The 17,500-nt window shown below is 39.2% G+C and overlaps 2 protein-coding genes and 1 long non-coding RNA gene across 3 annotated transcripts in view; all 3 read right to left on the bottom strand.

Annotated features, from left to right (window-relative positions):
- The window catches only part of LOC119580403 (vascular endothelial growth factor receptor 2-like), an 8,346-nt gene extending 3,158 nt beyond the window's left edge, over positions 1–5,188 (bottom strand). Inside the window, exons 1-9 of the mRNA XM_037928536.1 lie at positions 5,029–5,188; positions 4,012–4,189; positions 3,120–3,380; positions 2,520–2,744; positions 2,070–2,241; positions 1,295–1,755; positions 783–943; positions 518–640; positions 1–105 (exon numbers count right to left, since the gene is read on the bottom strand). The exon at positions 1–105 is cut by the window's left edge and continues 107 nt beyond it. Coding sequence (XP_037784464.1) covers positions 1–105; positions 518–640; positions 783–943; positions 1,295–1,755; positions 2,070–2,241; positions 2,520–2,744; positions 3,120–3,380; positions 4,012–4,189; positions 5,029–5,157 — 1,815 coding nt within the window. The 5' untranslated portion in view covers positions 5,158–5,188. The remainder of the gene's footprint in view (positions 106–517; positions 641–782; positions 944–1,294; positions 1,756–2,069; positions 2,242–2,519; positions 2,745–3,119; positions 3,381–4,011; positions 4,190–5,028) is intronic.
- Positions 5,189–5,333: 145 nt separating this feature from the next.
- Positions 5,334–11,655, bottom strand: LOC119580404. The gene is made up of 3 exons (XR_005229376.1): positions 11,565–11,655; positions 11,238–11,395; positions 5,334–5,426 (listed from the first exon to the last, which is right to left on the bottom strand). It is a non-coding gene; the product is annotated as an uncharacterized LOC119580404 (long non-coding RNA).
- Positions 11,656–14,233: 2,578 nt separating this feature from the next.
- LOC119579970 (platelet-derived growth factor receptor alpha-like) lies at positions 14,234–16,515 on the bottom strand (the record flags this gene model as incomplete). Its single annotated transcript, XM_037927814.1, is given in 6 exon segments — positions 14,234–14,290; positions 15,562–15,644; positions 15,937–16,060; positions 16,254–16,276; positions 16,373–16,411; positions 16,414–16,515. Coding segments are annotated over 6 exon segments (428 nt in total), but the record flags the coding sequence as incomplete, so codon positions are not given.
- Positions 16,516–17,500: the final 985 nt, after the last annotated feature.

The raw sequence follows: 17,500 nt of genomic DNA, 5'->3' as shown, positions 1-17,500 counted from the left end.
GAACAGTTCCCACAGTGTGACTCCATATGCCCACACGTCACTCTGCACACTGAAGATGCGGTCGCGAATGGCTTCTATTGACATCCATTTGATAGGCATCAAATCCTGTTCATAAGAGATGGAAATTGTGAAATACATGAAGAACAAGGATATTCATATTTTAGTCTAATAATATCCAGTCGACATAATAGAAAAAAACATGACATCACGCCCTGATTAGAAAAAAGTAAAAGATTTGATGGAGTGCTTGTTGGCCTGATCTGATGCAGCATCCAACAAAAATCTTTTGCAATGAGATCATGTACTTTGAGGCAAACTGTAATGAAATCAGACATCCCAACCTTCTCCCTAATATGATTTGTTTTATACATTTTCAAATCACCAGTCTGATTTTCAGGATCATTTCTGACATGAGACACAAACAGCCACACACACACACTTGGTTCTCTCTTTAGAGAACCTTACACAGCCAGAAATATGATGGGTGATCTTGATTTAAACACTAAAAGGTACTTACATCTCCCTTCTTCATGTAGATATCTTTTTTGTACATATCTCGTGATAACCCAAAGTCACTGATCTTGACCACATTATTATCTGCTAACAGGAGGTTACGTGCTGCAAGATCTCCATGTAAAACCTAAAAAAAAAAAAATCCAATAAACTGATAAAATCTTCTTCCTTTTTAAAGAATTTTTATATTTATATAAAACAGAAATAAATGCAAATATAAGAAAGCATAAATTAAATTCTGTTACTGCGAGGAGCACTGAAAAGCTCACCTTTCTACGTGAGAGGTATTCCATGCCTTGCGCAACCTGCCAGCCCCAAGACACCAGATCACTTGTGGTAAATGGTGCTGTTATCCCAGGAATGAGGCCAGTGTCGAAGGTGAATGGGTTCCCTTGTGAATCAACTCCAAGATCACTTACATGGTTAGAATCTGTGAACAGAAGAATATAAAAGATATACTTCAAGCAAGGGACTACATTTCTTAGAAAAAAAAAAAAAAAAAAAAAAAACACAGTTGACAAGATTAGATTAGATTTTGCTGATCCATTTCGACCTCTTCCTAGCCTATCTGAGTTTTTAAGTTGCTAAGATAGAGATAAAGATAGAGAGAGAGAGACAGAGACAGATGGAAAGAGACATTTTTCAATAAAATAATAATAAAACATATTGATTAAAAGCAATATTACATAGGATATTAAGCAAATACAACCCAAGTTTTATACATATAATCAAACAATCATAGTATAACGGGCATGAAACTAGAATAGTAAATGCAGCTCACCGGTTGGAGAGAGAGGGAAGTTAGACATAGGAGACATAGGGGAGGCTGATGAGTGCAGCAACGTCATATCTGTATTGACAATTTGTTGGTTTTCTCGGTAGTATCCAACCGATCTTTGGTCAGAGGGCGTGTGTGAGCCTTTGGAATTCCTGGCGTCTGATATACGAGATCCTCCAGAGGTACTGCTTGATGTGACGCCAAAAGCCGGATGCATTTCCCCAGGTTGAGACTCACTTACTGAACGAATGAAGCCTTTATTATATCCTGGGTTATCCACATAATGTTGAGGTAGTCCTTCAGGCCTTGAACTCCCATTTGAAGAGCCCGTGACTGAGGTTGGAGACTGTGGGGGGGAGGATGGGTTGTGGTGCCCTCGAGGAACAGATGCTAAGTTGAATTTTGTTGGCGTTGGTGCTAAGTAACCGTCCATGTCTGTGATTGGAGTTGGTTGGTAGCCAATCCTACAACAGAAAGGAAAACAATACAATTAGGCTCTGAAAATGAGGAAAAGTATTTTAAAATGTTATGGGATAATTCCGCTGAAAATCTATGTGAGAGAAACTCTTTAAATCTTTACTATAAATAAAAATGTGATGAATATTAGTCAAGAAAATTTGCGAATAGAAACCATTATTGATACTGCATTTTACTGATTTCCTTAGTGATTGAGTGACTGAGTGAGTGAGTGAGAGAATGAATGAATGAATGAGTGAGAGTCTATGCATGTGTACATGTCCATCCATGTGTGATGAACTATGAACAGCAGAAACTTCACCTTGTCCCTTGTGACACAGGTGAGAGAGGTGTGGATGCTTCTTGCACAATCTTCATTGAATCAATCTTTCCAGTCGCTGGGTTTATCTGGTTGACAAAGTTCTTCCGATGACGATGCATGAATGATAGGAGGTTGCCATAGCGACAGTATTCCACCAGGATCCACAGCTCACCTGGTTGTGATTGGAGATATTACTTCAAACAAAATAATGATGATAATAATTGCAACTGTAATAACAATGTCAACAGCAACAATAACAATAGGGATAATAATAAAAATAATGATAATAAAATTTTACAAATTGAGTAAAATTTTAACAATGATGATAGTAATAACAATAATGATAATGAAACTGTCAAACATGTAAAATTTCAATATCAATGATAACTATGAAATTGATAATATGCATAAAATCTTAATATCTATCAACATTTGCATATATACTATTACCCTTGCCAACATTGACAGTATTGGCTCCCATAAGATTGACGATATTCAAATGTTTGCCTAAGTGTATCATGACTTTCAGTTCCCTTGTAAGCGCTTGGACATGTGACTGATCCGACTGACTCTTGCACATCTTTAGAGCGACTGTAGTCTTTGGTTCATCATCAAAGAGGCCTGTGACGGTGGCTTTGATTACTCTGCCGAAGGCTCCCGCACCCAGCTGCCTTCCTGTGGGTAAACAATAGAGTTTCAGTGTTCGTGAAGTGTATAATGAAGTGCAAGAACTTCCTTCCCTGTGGTATAACACAAAAATGTACACATAAAAATAATCATAAGCATAGGCAAAAATGCCTGCAAATACACACACACACACAGATGCACACGCACACGCACACGCACATACACACATACACACTCACACACATACATGCACACACACAGACACACACACACACACACACACATACATACATACATATACACACACATACATACACACACACACACACACACACACACACACACACACAACACACACACACACACACACACACTTACAATTATGCGAGCAAAAACCCAGTTTCCATATGAAAAAGAATTTACCTAAAGTTATGTCATCTCGTTGGATCTCCCACTCTGGGCTATAAGGCAATAACTCAGCTTGCTCATCTGCCGTGCAATCAGGATTCAACTGGCCAATGTTGCCTTTCTCAAAGAGGTACAACTCGTTCTTTCTGAAGGATTTTCGGAACTTTCTCTCTTCCTTGACCCTTCTCACGAGCACAAATACAACGACTATCAGGATCAATATTCCAATGAAGGCAAATGCCAGGCCAATTTTTGTTGCAGTACTAAGTCCTGGAGCTGTTTTGATAAAAAGGAAAATAACAGAGTTGAACATGAATTGCATAAAAGTAGAAATTGTTTAAAACAAAACTGTAAACTACCTGCAATTTGTCTGTACAAAATGATAGTGAAAAAAAAACATAAAAAACAAAGAAAGTCTGAACTCAAAATATATGTATATATTTATTTAATATGCATTTAATGTAGAAAGTATATATTTATCTATATAAATATTTTTATCTAAATATAGAGCAATCAAGAGAGAGAGGGAGAGGAGAGAGGGAGAGAGGGAGAGAGAAAGAGAGGAAGAGAGGGAAAGAGGGAGGGAGGGAAAGAGGGAGGGAGGGAGGGAGAGAGGAAGAGAGGAAGAGAGGGAAAGAGGGAGGGAGGGAGGGAGGGAGGGAGAGAGAAGGAGGAGAGAGAGAAGGAGAAGGGGACAGACAGATGGAGTGGTAAACAGATAAACAGATAAATAAAGAGAGAGAGAGACAGAATAACAGAACAGATAGAAAGCTAGCTATTAAGATGGATAGACAGAGATAGGCAGATAAACAGATAGATAAGTTAATAAAGAGATATCACCTCCCTCGTTTTTTTTTCTTTCTTTTTTTTTTTTTTGCAAATGAAGAAATAAAGATTAAAACCTCACCTGGGACGGTGATTGTTAAACTCCCCTCCAGAACACCAAGCCTGTTTTTTGCATGACAGGAATAGGTGCCTACATGCTTCTGCTCAAAGATGTAGGTAAATTCAATGCTCTGCTCATTATTGTTGAAAAAGGTTGTCCCATCAAAGAATTCGCTGTATTGCGTCAGAAGTTCGCCATCCTATGGTTAGTTAATACATAGAAGTTTAGAGACACCATGAATACAACACATTCACTGATTTGTGAAAATGATGTTAAAATGCACTCCTTTAGAAACATGATATATCTACACTAAGCTTATCTTCTGCTGGCCTCTCTCCTCGTCAAAAGCTCGAAGTATAGCAAAATTTCCTTTGATAAAAAGAATGGTATTAAAAAAGAAAATAAATAAAAAATCTCAGTTAGTGATATAGTTACGGAGAGCCTGGAACTAAAGGTGGAGATGTAGAGTATTGAAATATGAAAATAGAATTTAAATATTTAATCACAGAGATATTAGACTGCTTGATTTTTACATATTAACATCAATATATTTTCTGAATAAACTGTCTACTCATCATAGGTCATAAGTTTCTAAAATACACAAACTTACTTCCGAATGTAAAGGGAGGGTCCCATACAGAGTATAGGAAGCTTAAATATGTAGCATATAAAAGAATAAATGTTATTTCTAACATATCATTTCTGTAAACCCTAAATTCTGATGGCAGCATTGGAAGGGAATGGTCGTTATAATTAATGCAAAAAAAGGTTTTTATTCCTATTGCAGATACATTTTCTGAAACCCAAGTGAGTAATATAATCTCCATAATGCACACCAGATACCATAATTACAGCCCTGCCGGCAAAATCATACTTTTAGACAAATTTATTTGGAACATAGAATTTGTAACTATATGAAACTGCAATATTTTGATTTGGAATTTTATTTCCAGCTTTATTTTCAAGATAAAAAGATAGTTTTATAAGCAAAGATTTTTGCTATTCACCCTTCAGATTAGTAACTCAAGGATTCATTACCTTGTACCATTTCACAACAGGTCTCGGCATTCCAGTCACGGTACAGTTTAGTGTGAAAGGTTTGTTTTCCTGGATTTCCAATTCGACACCTTCGGGCCTCAAATTGGCATCCTCTGTAAAGGTTACCATCTGCTCTTCTGTTGAGATGAAAATACAGATTCAAGATATGAAAACTGAGTAAGTGATTCAACACACCCAAGAAAGACACCTTATATTTCTGTAAAATCAAGTACATCAAACTTAAAACTTACTGTAAAACTTTAAAACTTCTCAACTTCCGATCAAATTTTTTCATGCGTTCAGTGTGCATCGAAGGCTTTTAAAATTCATAGCTACTTTGTTTGCCTCTACATATTTGGCCAGGGTGTAATTTGAAACTTTCTCCTTTACTGGCAACTCTGAAACAAAACCACATAATATGATAAAGAAAGGTAAAAAATATCCTTTATTTTATACACAACCCAAAATTACCCCACAATTACATACTAAAACAATAAACATTACAGATTGCATATGTACATATTTTTAAATTATTTATATAAAATTAAAAAATAAAAAATATATATAATTAAAATTTTAATTATATATATATAAAAAAATAATATATTAATATAATATTAAAAATATAATATAATATTAAATATAATAAATATATATATAATATATATACATATAATAATAAAATATAAAATATAAATATATATATATAAAATATATATAAATAATATATAAACATAATATAAATAAAATAATATTATATATTAATATTAATTTTAAAAAATTTTAAATATAATAATATATATATTATAATTATATTATTAGATATTATTTAATATATATTATATATAAATAATAAAATTATATATATATATATAAATAAATATATATAAATATATATAATATTTATAAAATTTTATATATATAATATTTTATTATTTTGTTGTGTTGTTGTGGTGGTGTGTGTTTTGTGTGTGTTGGGGGTTTGTGTGTGTGTGGGGGGGTATCAAAATTAATAACATTATTTTTATATATATATTAAAATAATTAAAAATTATATATATATATTTTTATTTTATATTTTATATTTTATATATTATATATTATATATAATATTATATATATTATAATATATTGTGGTGTGTGTGGGTGTGTGTGTGTGTGTGTGTGTGTGTGTGTGGGGTGTGTTGTGTGGTGTGTGTGTTGGGGTTTTGTGTGTTGGTGATTGTGTTGTGATTGTGTGGTGTTTGGTGTGTGTTTTTGTGTGGTTGTGTGTGTGTGGTGTGTTTGGGGTGTGTGTGTGTGTGTGTAATCATACTTATATATATACATAGGGTATTACAATAATATATATATATATATAATTTTATATATATTTTTATATATATATAATATAATAAAGCCAACACATCACCCACAACACATTATATAGAATATATGTGTGTGTGTGTGTGTATATGTACATTTATACAAATATACATTAAAATATTATATATATTTATATATAATAAATATAATATATATATATTATTTTCACGACGGAATCTGAGTTTAAAAGGGGTTTGGTCACCGGCCGGCGCGTTGTTCCCCTTTGGGGGGGAAGGAAATTTACCCCATTCCCCCTAGAAAATGGGGGAACCAGCCCAAGGGAGTGCTGGGCCCAACCCGGATAAATGAGAAATGATTACCTAAAAAAGGTAACCCCCGGGACTTTTCCCTGGGAAAAGGAAATGGGGGCTCTACCCCGTACTCACTCCTATCTCAAAAATGAAAACTACAATTAAATAATGCTGTGACCCGGGGGCTCAAACGAACCACCATAAAAAAAAAAAAAAAAAAAAAAAAAAATATATATTAATATATATATATTTTATTATATATATTAATATATTATATTTAGGGTGGGGTTTGTTTGGGGTGTTGGTGACAGATTTAATATAAATAAATTATTAAAACAAAAAAAAAAAGGGAGGGGGTTTTTGCTCTGGGGAAACTTTGTTTAACTGAAAAATTGTGGCTTTTAAAATAAGGGACCGGGGAAAATGCCCGGCGGGTTTCGGGAGGGAAACAAAAGAAAAGGGGGTTGGAAAAACCTTGTGTTTGGAAAATTTGTTTTTTTTTTAAATTTCGTGCTGTGCATGCGTTTCCCCCCCTGTTTTCCAAAAAAAAGTTTTGGTTCGGTGTTGGAAAAGTGTCATTTTTTTTTTCGGGCCCTGCCCCGCCTTGGGCGCCCCCTGTGGTGCGGACGGGGCTGGCCTCTGGGCGAGTGTTGATGTGTTTTTGCAGGGGCCCGCCGTTTATGTCGAAAAGAGGCCTGGCTAAAATGGGGGGGTGGGGGGGGCGGGGGGGTTTTTTGGGGGGGGGGGGGGGAGGGGCTTGTGAGGCGGGCACGATGAGGTAAACCGGCCAGATGGACCCTGATCACTGCCTCGGGGATGAGGGGGGAAAAAGGCAAAAAGGCAAAGACAGGCACAGAGGGCACGCGAGCAGGCACCCATCTCTCGAGATGCAGGAAAGGAAGGCAGGGAACTTTTTCGGGCCGATTTTTGGGAGTGCTCAAGAATCTTGCATCTGTGAAGAGGAAACTCAGCAGTACCCGACAAGGCCCTGCACAGCTAAGAGTGAACTGAGGAGGAGGTGCGACTCTAAAGGGGCGAGGTTCAGGCCTGAGGGGGGAAAAGGGCGGCGTACGGGGTAGTAACTTGAAACAGGGGGCAGACAAAGTTCGGGCAACGATGCCAGGTGCTTTTCTGAGGTCTCCCCGGGGGTCTGTGGAGAAACCCCGGGCCTCGCAGCGTCGTGTCGACCCAGTGGTCGCTGCAGCCAGTGGTCTCTGGGGCCCCATCGGAACCGCTCCCTTTGGGAAAGGTGGCGGCAAACTCGGCCCCCGGCCCCCCCCGCCTCGTTCCTCCCTCCCCCCCTTCCTCCCCCCCGGGGGGTTTTATTCCGGCAGCGTTCTCCCCCCCGCAGCCCCTGGGCCCCCAGACTTCTGTGAGGCGTAAGCAACTAGTTGAGGGGAAGGGGGCCTGGGGGGCATATGTGCCAATTTAAAAATGGGCTCTGCCCGGGGCTAAGCCGGGAAAGAAGGCCCTGCGCTGGTAACAGCGCTAAGGGGCCCCACGGGGGAAGTGTTGGGCATCTCCCGGGCACCCCCAACATCCCTCTTACACCGGGTGGCGGGGGCTTTGAAATGCCGTTTCGGGCCCACCACCAACCGGGAAATCGGGCCCCTTGAAAAAAGCAGACTCGTAAGCGTGGCGAGACACGCCCCCACTGGCGCAGGATGTGGAGGGCTGGTAAGGAGGTCTACCCTGCGGCTGCAGTAGAGATGACGTGGTCCTGGCCCGCGATTTTTTTTGTTGACGTTTTGCGGACCAGCACTGCAATCTACGCAAGCAAGAAAACCCCCGGGCCTCAGGTGGCGCTGGCGAGGCCTTGGAGTTCGGCCTTCCTAAAGGCACGGGGGCCCTAGGGCCAGCTGCTCAACCCCGTGTGATCCCCGGGCCGGGAAAAGGCTAAAGGGGAAAAGATAGCATTGGGAAGGTGAGCCAACCCTTTTTAAGGCTTGTTTTGGGGGCTGCGGTAAGGAAGGGCCAGACTAGTCATTCAGAGGGAGGAAACCGCCCCTTCAAGGGACAGATTCTGATCCCTTCCATGTGCTGCAAGGTGTTTTTGGTTTGGGTCACCATCCGAGTGCTTGTCCTAAGGCTAAGGAAGTGGTACGGGGGGAAAACTCGGGAAAGGGGGGTCAAAACCCACCCGTCCTGGGTTTTTCCCGGGCCCCGACTTGGGAAAGCTCCCGTCAAACCCACCACATGCAGGGGAGGGCTCAATAGATGGGAACCTGCCGCCTGCCGGGACCTGGGCTGAGAAAACCCTAGTGCGGCCTGATATGTTGGCCACTATGCGACTTTCAGATGCACCACAGAGACTGTTGGTTTTCCAGGGATTTTGCAGCTCAAGGGGCCCCGTGGAGGCTCGTATTGGGGGGGGGGCAGCACGGTGCAGCGGCTGCCGGGGTATGTGGCCGATCTGGACGAGCATGTTTTCTGGTTGTCCTGACGCAGAGTAAGCGGTGTGTCACCTTGGACGGAAGTGGGAGGGGCACGGTGAAGATGTGCCTTTCTTCCCGGGGTTTTGGGTTGCAAGGTGTTATGGCTGAACGCGACCTTCCCCAGGGGCAGAGTTAAACCGGTGTCGACTGTCAAAGGGTACGTGGAGTGAGGGGGCCCGTGGAGCCCCCTTTAAAACCTGTAGCTGGGTGATGATAGCGGTTGGGGGGGCCTTTTGGGCCAGGGGGGGGTTATTACAGTGTTGGTAGTAACTTCTCCAAAAAGGCCCGAAGGGCCAGCTGGTGCAAAGCTGGCACTTGTAGAAAATGGAGCATCCAAAGAGGGCGGGGGAGCGAGGATTTTGGTTTGGGGTGGGGCTGTTTCCTGACGTCCTCGAGACTTGGCGCCCCGGTGTGGCGTTCCAGGGCCCCGAAGCTCTCCTGGGGCCATGGTGAAAAAAAAGTTGACGTTAGCCCCAGTAGCGGCGATGAGGGGTGGCAGACCGACCGAGTGGGACGAGCTTTGGAGGGAGGGCGATGCGGAAAAATCAAAGGGACATGAGCCAGGTCTTGGGGGCGGGATACCCCTTGGGTGCCACTGCCAATCTCCGCGCCCACACCTCCGAGCGACCCCGCGGAGCGAAGAAGCCTGCTGGATGAAAGATTTTTGTGTTTTTTAGAACGAAATTTTTTTAAATTTCTGTATTTGTTTTTAGGTTTAGTATGTCAGAGCAGGGGTATCTGCTTGATAGGGGGGGATAGTGCTACGCCGTGGTCTTTGTCTCTGTGCGAAACATGTGTTAACATGAAAAGATACCGGGCATGTGTTAACAGAAGGGACCTGGGCAAAAATGACGCAGCTGGTGGGGCGAGGGGCAGAGGAACAGCCAAGGAGAGGGTTGGGTGCTGCCCTGTGAAGACCCGGTGTTGGGCCCCTTTTGACCTGAAAAAATTTTGTTGCCCTGTATAAGCTGTAAAAAAAGGAAAAAACGCATTTGTGTTTATTTCGTGCCCCCGCCTCGCCCCTTGGCGTTTTCCCCCCGTGGGTTTTCTGGACGCGGGTGCTCTGCCTACCTCCTTTGATAGGTGGCAGAAGAGACAGGCAGCCAGCTAACAATATATATATATAATAATATATAAATATATATATATATAATAATAGGAAAAATATAACATATATTATATATAATACATATAATATATATTATATATATATATATTATATATATATTATATAATTAAAATTTTATATATATATATGCAATATATATATATTAATATATGCATAAGATATATATATATATATATATATATATATATATAATATAAAAAATATATATAATATAATTAAAAATAATATTTTTAAAAAATTTAATATATATAGAAAATATTAATATATAAGGGAAAATAATAATTTTAAAATATATAAATAATATATAAATATATTTTATATTTTTTATATATATATATATTTTAAATATAGCTATTTATATATATATATAATATATAATTATTGTATATTTTAAATATATATTATAATATATATTATATATTATATATAAATAAAAATTTGAGCGACAACATCAAAGATATTGGGGGCTACGGGGTCAAGGGGAAAAAAAGCGCAAGTCGAGTTGAGTGGCGAAGGATGGTGGAGAGGTCCCGGCTGCTCAACATGACTACTTTATCGGGGGCTCACTTATGTTTGTTTTGGGGGGGTGGGGGGTAAATTTGCCCTGAAAAAAAATTTTTTCCCCCTGAAAACACAAAAAGAAAATGATCATAGCTTTTATAAAACCCGGATGGACCATCAACCAGTATTATATAGTATTACTGGTAGAAAATTATAAATTTAATACCCGAAAATTTGCCCGCAAACTGATTTTCCCCGCAAAAAGAGGCTTTTTTAAAACCTTGGTGGGTAAACCACCCCCCCTACCCCCCCCCTTAAAGGGGCCCCTGACTGTTATTTTTGATTTGTATTGATGTGTATGTGTTATGTGTGTGTGTGTGTTGTGTTGTGTGTGGTGGGTGTGTGTGTTATGTGTGTTGTGGGTGTGGTGGGTGTGTGTTTTGTGTGTGTTGGTGTGTGTGTGTGTGTGTGTGTGTGTTGTGTGTTGTGTGCGTGTGTGTGTGGGTTTTTTAGAAATATATACCATACCTGGACTTTCAAGGCTGACTCTCTTATAGCTAAACCTAACGCTCCACACTCTAGGTAAAAATCATCATTTTCAATGATCTCTAACTGTTGACAAACGTCTAGAAATTTCTGTGGTTTTTTTTTGGCCAATATTCTGAAGACAAAATTTCCATCAATATCTGAAATGATGGAGGTAGGACGAAGTCATTAAATTATTTTGTAAATCACTCACTGTACATTGTCATCACCATCATTTTTATTATCAATCTCATCATCATTATAACGTCATTACCATCATTATCATTATCATCATACCATCAATTAAAAATACATAGACATAATACATACCACTAATGCTAATTGCATAGATTGCAGTCCCAATTCCATTTTCATTAGTGGCACTGCATTTGAGATATCCAGATGATTTAAGAGAAAAAGGGCAGTTACAATCTTGACATTTCCAGGATCAGGCTCTGAAACTCCCGGATCACGTCCCTTTAAAGATAGATTTTTGCTATTGTAAAAAAAAAAAGGATATCAAATCTTAAATGATTCTGAAAACAGTCATTTGGATTAATATAAAGAAAAAATAAAAAAAGGGTTAAACAATAACAGTAGAAAGATACAAATAAAGGTGAACTGTGCCTCATTACCCCTGGGGAAAACAAGACTGGATAACCTCAGGGAAAGGGAACCCAAGGACTGAGTAAATGAGGAGAAAAGCCACGCAAAAAGTTTACGGCCCAAAAATGCAAATGTGCCCAAAATAGAGCGTCATGGGCCTGTACCTAAACCCCTTCCCCAGAATCCCTTTTTCAGCAGGTAGGAGATTTTTTCCAGCTCGTAATAAAGCTTATGTAGACGGGTTGAAAGGTTGGAAAAGATTAAACACTTGCCCACGGAAAACAGTCTCCTCATTACAATTTGGGAGGTGCTTCCCCCAAGTTGGTGTCCTGAAATTGTAGTGTGGGGGGGCCCAATTAAGACACAGACAAAAAGCATTTTAAAAAAAGTGAAGGGCAGAGGTGCCTCCCTCAACATACCACATCCAATGGACAAGCAAAAGCTGTAGAAAATCCCCAGTTCTTCATTGCACAACACTCACCCCGGCAATCATTAGACACTGACAAGGAGCAAGGCCCCCCTGCAATACGCTCTTCAGGAAAAAAATGCTTCACCAGCCCAGATGTGGCTGGTATGCGAGACTACCCCTGCAGTACAGAAAACTATAATCAGCAGTGGGATGGGGAGGATCCCCCAAATAACATGGGGTGCCAATAGGAGCATGGCACAGCGACAAAACGGTCTGCACACAGCAACCTGTTTTTGGTGCGCAATTGCAATCCCGAACCAGGAGACAGCCGGTGGGATAGAGTAATTTAAAACCCCAAGCTGGGCAGTACATCAACTGGAAGGGAAGGTAAAATCAAGACAAATAGACACATCTATATCCAACCCAGGAAGAAAAACCCCGTCGGCAACCGCCCAACTCGGGGGTGGAAACCTCACCTGAACCCTGCAGCCAGTCACCACTAAAATAAATTGAAACATGGAACATACATTCATCCCGAGAGTGATGTTTTTTTCTATGATGTAACAACATCCTTTCCAAACTTAATAAAAACAAAAACCATTTCCATTTGGTTTTTATTTCGTATAATCTTTCCCCATTCAATCCACCTTACTGATATCGCCTTACCTCCATTCTTTTTAATGAAGCTTCGTCTTGGGGGCCTTGGGACACGCCCGGGGAACTCCAAACTACTTTAGGTAACGGGTGCCTCTCGAGATGCATGACGCATTTTTGATCCACCCAAAATCTATCTTGCTGGTATGCGATAGAGTGTACATGTGGTTTGCCTGAGAGTTTTAAAAAATTTCAAAACTATTGTTTGAAAAGGAAAAACAGACTTAAGGTAGAAACATTTAAAGTGAACAAACAGTTCAACATATTTAAAAAGATGTGTGTTTAAGCGGTATACTGTGAGGTGGGTTGAGTGAGTGCAGTGTTAGGGGGAAGTGGTGTCAGTGGAGTGATTGTGAGAGTGGGTGAGTGAGTTGAAGTGGTGTGAATAGATGTGAGTTTGAGTGTGAATATGAGGTGAGTGTGGATGGGGTGTGAGTGTGAGTGGTGTGTGTGGTTGTGTGTGTGTGTGTGTGTGTGTGTGTGTGGGTTGTGTGTGTTTTTGTTTTGTGTGTTTTTGTTGTGTGTGTGGTGGTGTGTGTGTGTGTGTGTGTGTTGTGGGGTTTGTGGGTGTTGTGTGTGTGCACATGATAGTAGTGATATCAAATTGTCAAAGCAATACGATCATCATGAAGCAAAAAATGAAGGGCATCAAAAAAGTGTTTTTAAAATTTTGAATTGTGAGAGGATTATATTTTTTTTTATAGAATTACCAATAGTTTTAAAAAAAAAAAAAAAAAAGGCTTAAAACCCCAGAAACAAGATTAACACTAAAAAGGTGCTTCAAGTGGAGAGGAGAGGAGAGGAAAAAGAGGAGGGAGAGGGGAAAGAGGGGAGAGTAGGAGAAAAGAGAAGGAGAGAAAGGAGAGGAGAGAGAAGAGGAAAGAAGAGAGAGAGAGAGAGAGGGGGAAGGAGGGGAGAAAAGAGAGAGAGAAGAGAGAAGAGAGAAAAGAGAGAGAGAAAATAAAAATAAAAAATAAAGTATAAGAAGAGGGGTCACTTTGCAATTCCAAAAATGTTCATGTATAAAATATAAATTTTTTTCCTGACATTTTAAAAAAAGCATCTTTGTTCCAAAAAAATATACTTTTATTGCAGTTTGGTGATCCCGCCAAATGAAAAAGTATCTCCCCTTTTCTCATGTGCGTGCATTCACTGACAAGCTGCATCATCCTTACTATTTTTTTCATTTTTTTTCTTACGGAAAAGAAACGAAGAACAAATTTGCAAAACAAGTTAATATAATACTTTCTCCCAAATAGACAAAAAAAAGGACATGCTTTTTTTTTAAGTTTTTATCATTGATGAAACCTCTATAGTATACTCGAAGCTATTACGAAGCTTTTTTTTCCTCAGCCATGATTCCATCATTCATGCTAGCCAGAGTTACCTGTAGATGTAAGAAGTTGTGAGCATATTTGTGAATTGATTTACAAAGTTAAAATAGGTATTTTTTTTTTTTTTGGGGAAAAGAATGGGGGGCTTTACTGCAATGCATTTCATAATCCCCCTGTCCTTTGAAAAATAACTTTCAATTTTTTCTTACATTCCCTAAAAATTTTTTTTGTGAGGTGTGTTCGTGTGTTTCAGGTGGTGTGGTGTGTGTGTGTGTGTGTGGTGTGTGGTGTGTGTGTGTGTGTGTGGGTGTGTGGTTGTGTTGTTGCGTGCTGTGAGGGGCTGTGCGTGTGCATTGTGTGTGTGTGTGTGTGTGGTGTGTGTGGGGTGTGTGTGTGTGGTGTGTGTGTGTGGTGTTGAGTGTGTGGTGCATGTGTGTGCATGTGTGGTGTGTTTGTGTGGTGTTTTGGGGGTGTGTTTTGTGTGGTTTTTTGTTGAGTTTGTTTTTTGTTTGTTTGTCTGTTTTTTTGTGGTGTGTGAAAGTGTGTTTTGTGTGTGGTTGAGATTTGTGTTTGACACGTTTGGGGTGGGTATGTGTAAGTGTATTTTTGGTGGTGTGGTGTGTGTGTGTGGTGTGGGGTGTGTGTGTGTGTAGTGTGTGTGTGTGTGGGGTGTGTGGGTGTGTGCGTGTGTGTGTGTTTTGGTGCATGCATGTGTTCTTGCGTGCATGTGCATGTGTGTGTGCATGCATGTGTTTGCGTGTGTGTGTGTGTGTGTTTGTGTTTGTGTTTGTGTGTGTGTGTGTGTGTGTGTGTGTGTGTTTGTGTTTGTGTTTGTGTGTGTGTGTTTGTGTTTGTGTTTTGTGTTTGTGTTTGTGTGTGTGTGTTTGTGTTTGTTTTGTGTTTGTGTTTGTGTGTGTTTGGGTGTGTGTGTGTGTGTTGTTTTTCAGTGTGTGTGTGTCTTTTTTCAGTGTGTGTGTGTGTGTGTGTGTGTGTGTGTGTGTGTGTGTGCCTGTGTGTGTGTGTATGTGTGTGTGTGTGTTTGATTGTTTGTTTGATTGTGTGTTTTGTGTGTTGTGTGGTGTGTGTGTGTGTGTGTGTGTGTGTGTGTGTGTGTGTGTGTTTTCTTACACACTTATGCATAAGAATATGTGTATTTGTGTACTTGTCAATGACTATGAATGCATACAAGCATATGCATGTCCCCATCCTTGTAGAATGCACACAGTCACAGAGAGATAGAAGGCTAACCCTGTCTGTTTCGACGACTTCCTTCCCCTCTCCAGTTACGGTATATTATCTGTGGATTTGAGGGAAATGCATAAACCTCAGTTTTCCACCTCAGTGTATCACCCTCATCCAGCTTGACTTCAGGCACACTTGAGAGATTGATGTATGGATTCTGGGTCTCTGAAATATATCATACTGATTCAGATATACAAAACATACAGATTTATAGTTTGTTGATGAAGACAAGAAATATTCATAATCTATCTTTTAACAAAGACAGCAAATAAACAACTAATAAAAAAAAAATTATAATAATAATAATTTTAAATGTTACTTTTACTGGGCTATTCCATTAATCTATGCATAGTTCATCATTTTAACAAACATCATTTCATCATATATCTTTTACTACATTGAAGAAAAATTTACCTTTAATGATTATCATCTTCTTTTCTTCTTTTGGGATTTGAACCTTTTGCTGTCACTTTGCACTTGTATTCTCCACTATCCTTTATAGTCACATTCTTTATGTGCAGGGTACTGACTTCATAAGTGCTGTTTGAGCGATTTTGGGTAGATCGTCGTTGGTTGAAGTTCTAAAGTGGGAAGAGATTTGAAATAAATCAGGGTAACATATTTGGTGATCCGTTTTCTTGCACCTGTGCTGAATTTTCAATTATTCTCTGCTACTCTTTTAAGATCCTTTTTTCTCTTCATACTAAAAAGCTAAAATTGAAACAGGATGTCAACCCTTCACTAAATACTAGCTGACATCCTTCCTTTGAGGACCATATCTGTGCTAATGGATGAATCTATGTAAAAAAAAAAAAAGAAAAAAAAGCTAAATGTGCAATGATAACCATAAGCTCATATTTTACATATATATTGCTTTGTCAACAAGTACTCACTGCATATGGTTTTTGGAAGTTCCCATCTAAACACCACTTATCTTTCCATATGGGGGAACAGTTTAGAATAATGTCATACCCAACGACAAAATGTTGATTCGCAGCCCACTCAATGGCAGGCTTGGGAACAGTGTCAGATCCAGCGTAATATCACATGCATAATAGTCCCAAAAAATTTTTCATGTATCTACTGATGGTTACTTTTGAATAAGGACAATCTATTTCACAAATTTCAATTAAAAAGAAAAAAAAAAACATACATCTCCATTTAGTCCTTTATGTGCCACCTAAAATGAGCTCTTGACCAATTACTGCCATCTAATTTTTGTTTTTCCTTTCTTTCTTTTTTGCTTAATTTATCTAAAACCATCTGAATATCTCACAGATAGCAATAAAACTTTATTCCAGGCATTAGATTGTAGGTTCTGAACTCTAAAAGGAACTTGTACTACATTTTAAGATTTCATTTGTGTGGTGGTGACACATACAATACTGACAGTCCAGTCCAAAGGTTAAAATATTAAATACTGAGAGGTCTAAATATGTCCTTATATTTGGGGAAATGAATGCGCTAATGATGCAAGCACACAAGTAAACAGCTTGTATGTTTGAATCTATATGCCCAAATACAATATATGAATGATATCCCTAAGATAAGTCTTGTTCTGGGGCTTATTGTAGTAACACTTAACTATGCATGAACTTTTAAGAAAATCAGTCTTGGTCAAACTAGAAAACATTGCTACAAAAATACTCAGTTATAGTAAGGTACTTAAATGGGCATCTAGTTTAAACATTAGAGTAATGATCTTCCATACTGGAATTTATTTCTCTACTAATACAAAATCAACTTTATCACAAAGGCCAACTTACGAATAATATCAACAAGGTAATCCATCACATCACCAAATTCTGAACGGCAACGGTAGGGGCCAGAATCCTGAATGACTAAGTTGCGGCGGACGAAACCTACACGTGAATCCCACTGAACTTCGGAAGTTATCTAGCATTGCAAGAGAAGAAGATAAGCACATCTTGGCAACTTGAAGAACATTTATAAAAAGCAAGAAAGAAGAAAAGAGAGGAACACTGATGAATTTTTTTCCCTTCCTTTATTAAAACAGAAGA

Source organism: Penaeus monodon, chromosome 13 (assembly GCF_015228065.2).
Source record: "Penaeus monodon isolate SGIC_2016 chromosome 13, NSTDA_Pmon_1, whole genome shotgun sequence".
Lineage (NCBI taxonomy): Eukaryota > Metazoa > Arthropoda > Malacostraca > Decapoda > Penaeidae > Penaeus > Penaeus monodon.
Note: the sequence above shows the minus strand (reverse complement) of the source record. Positions and strands in the feature narration are given on the sequence as shown.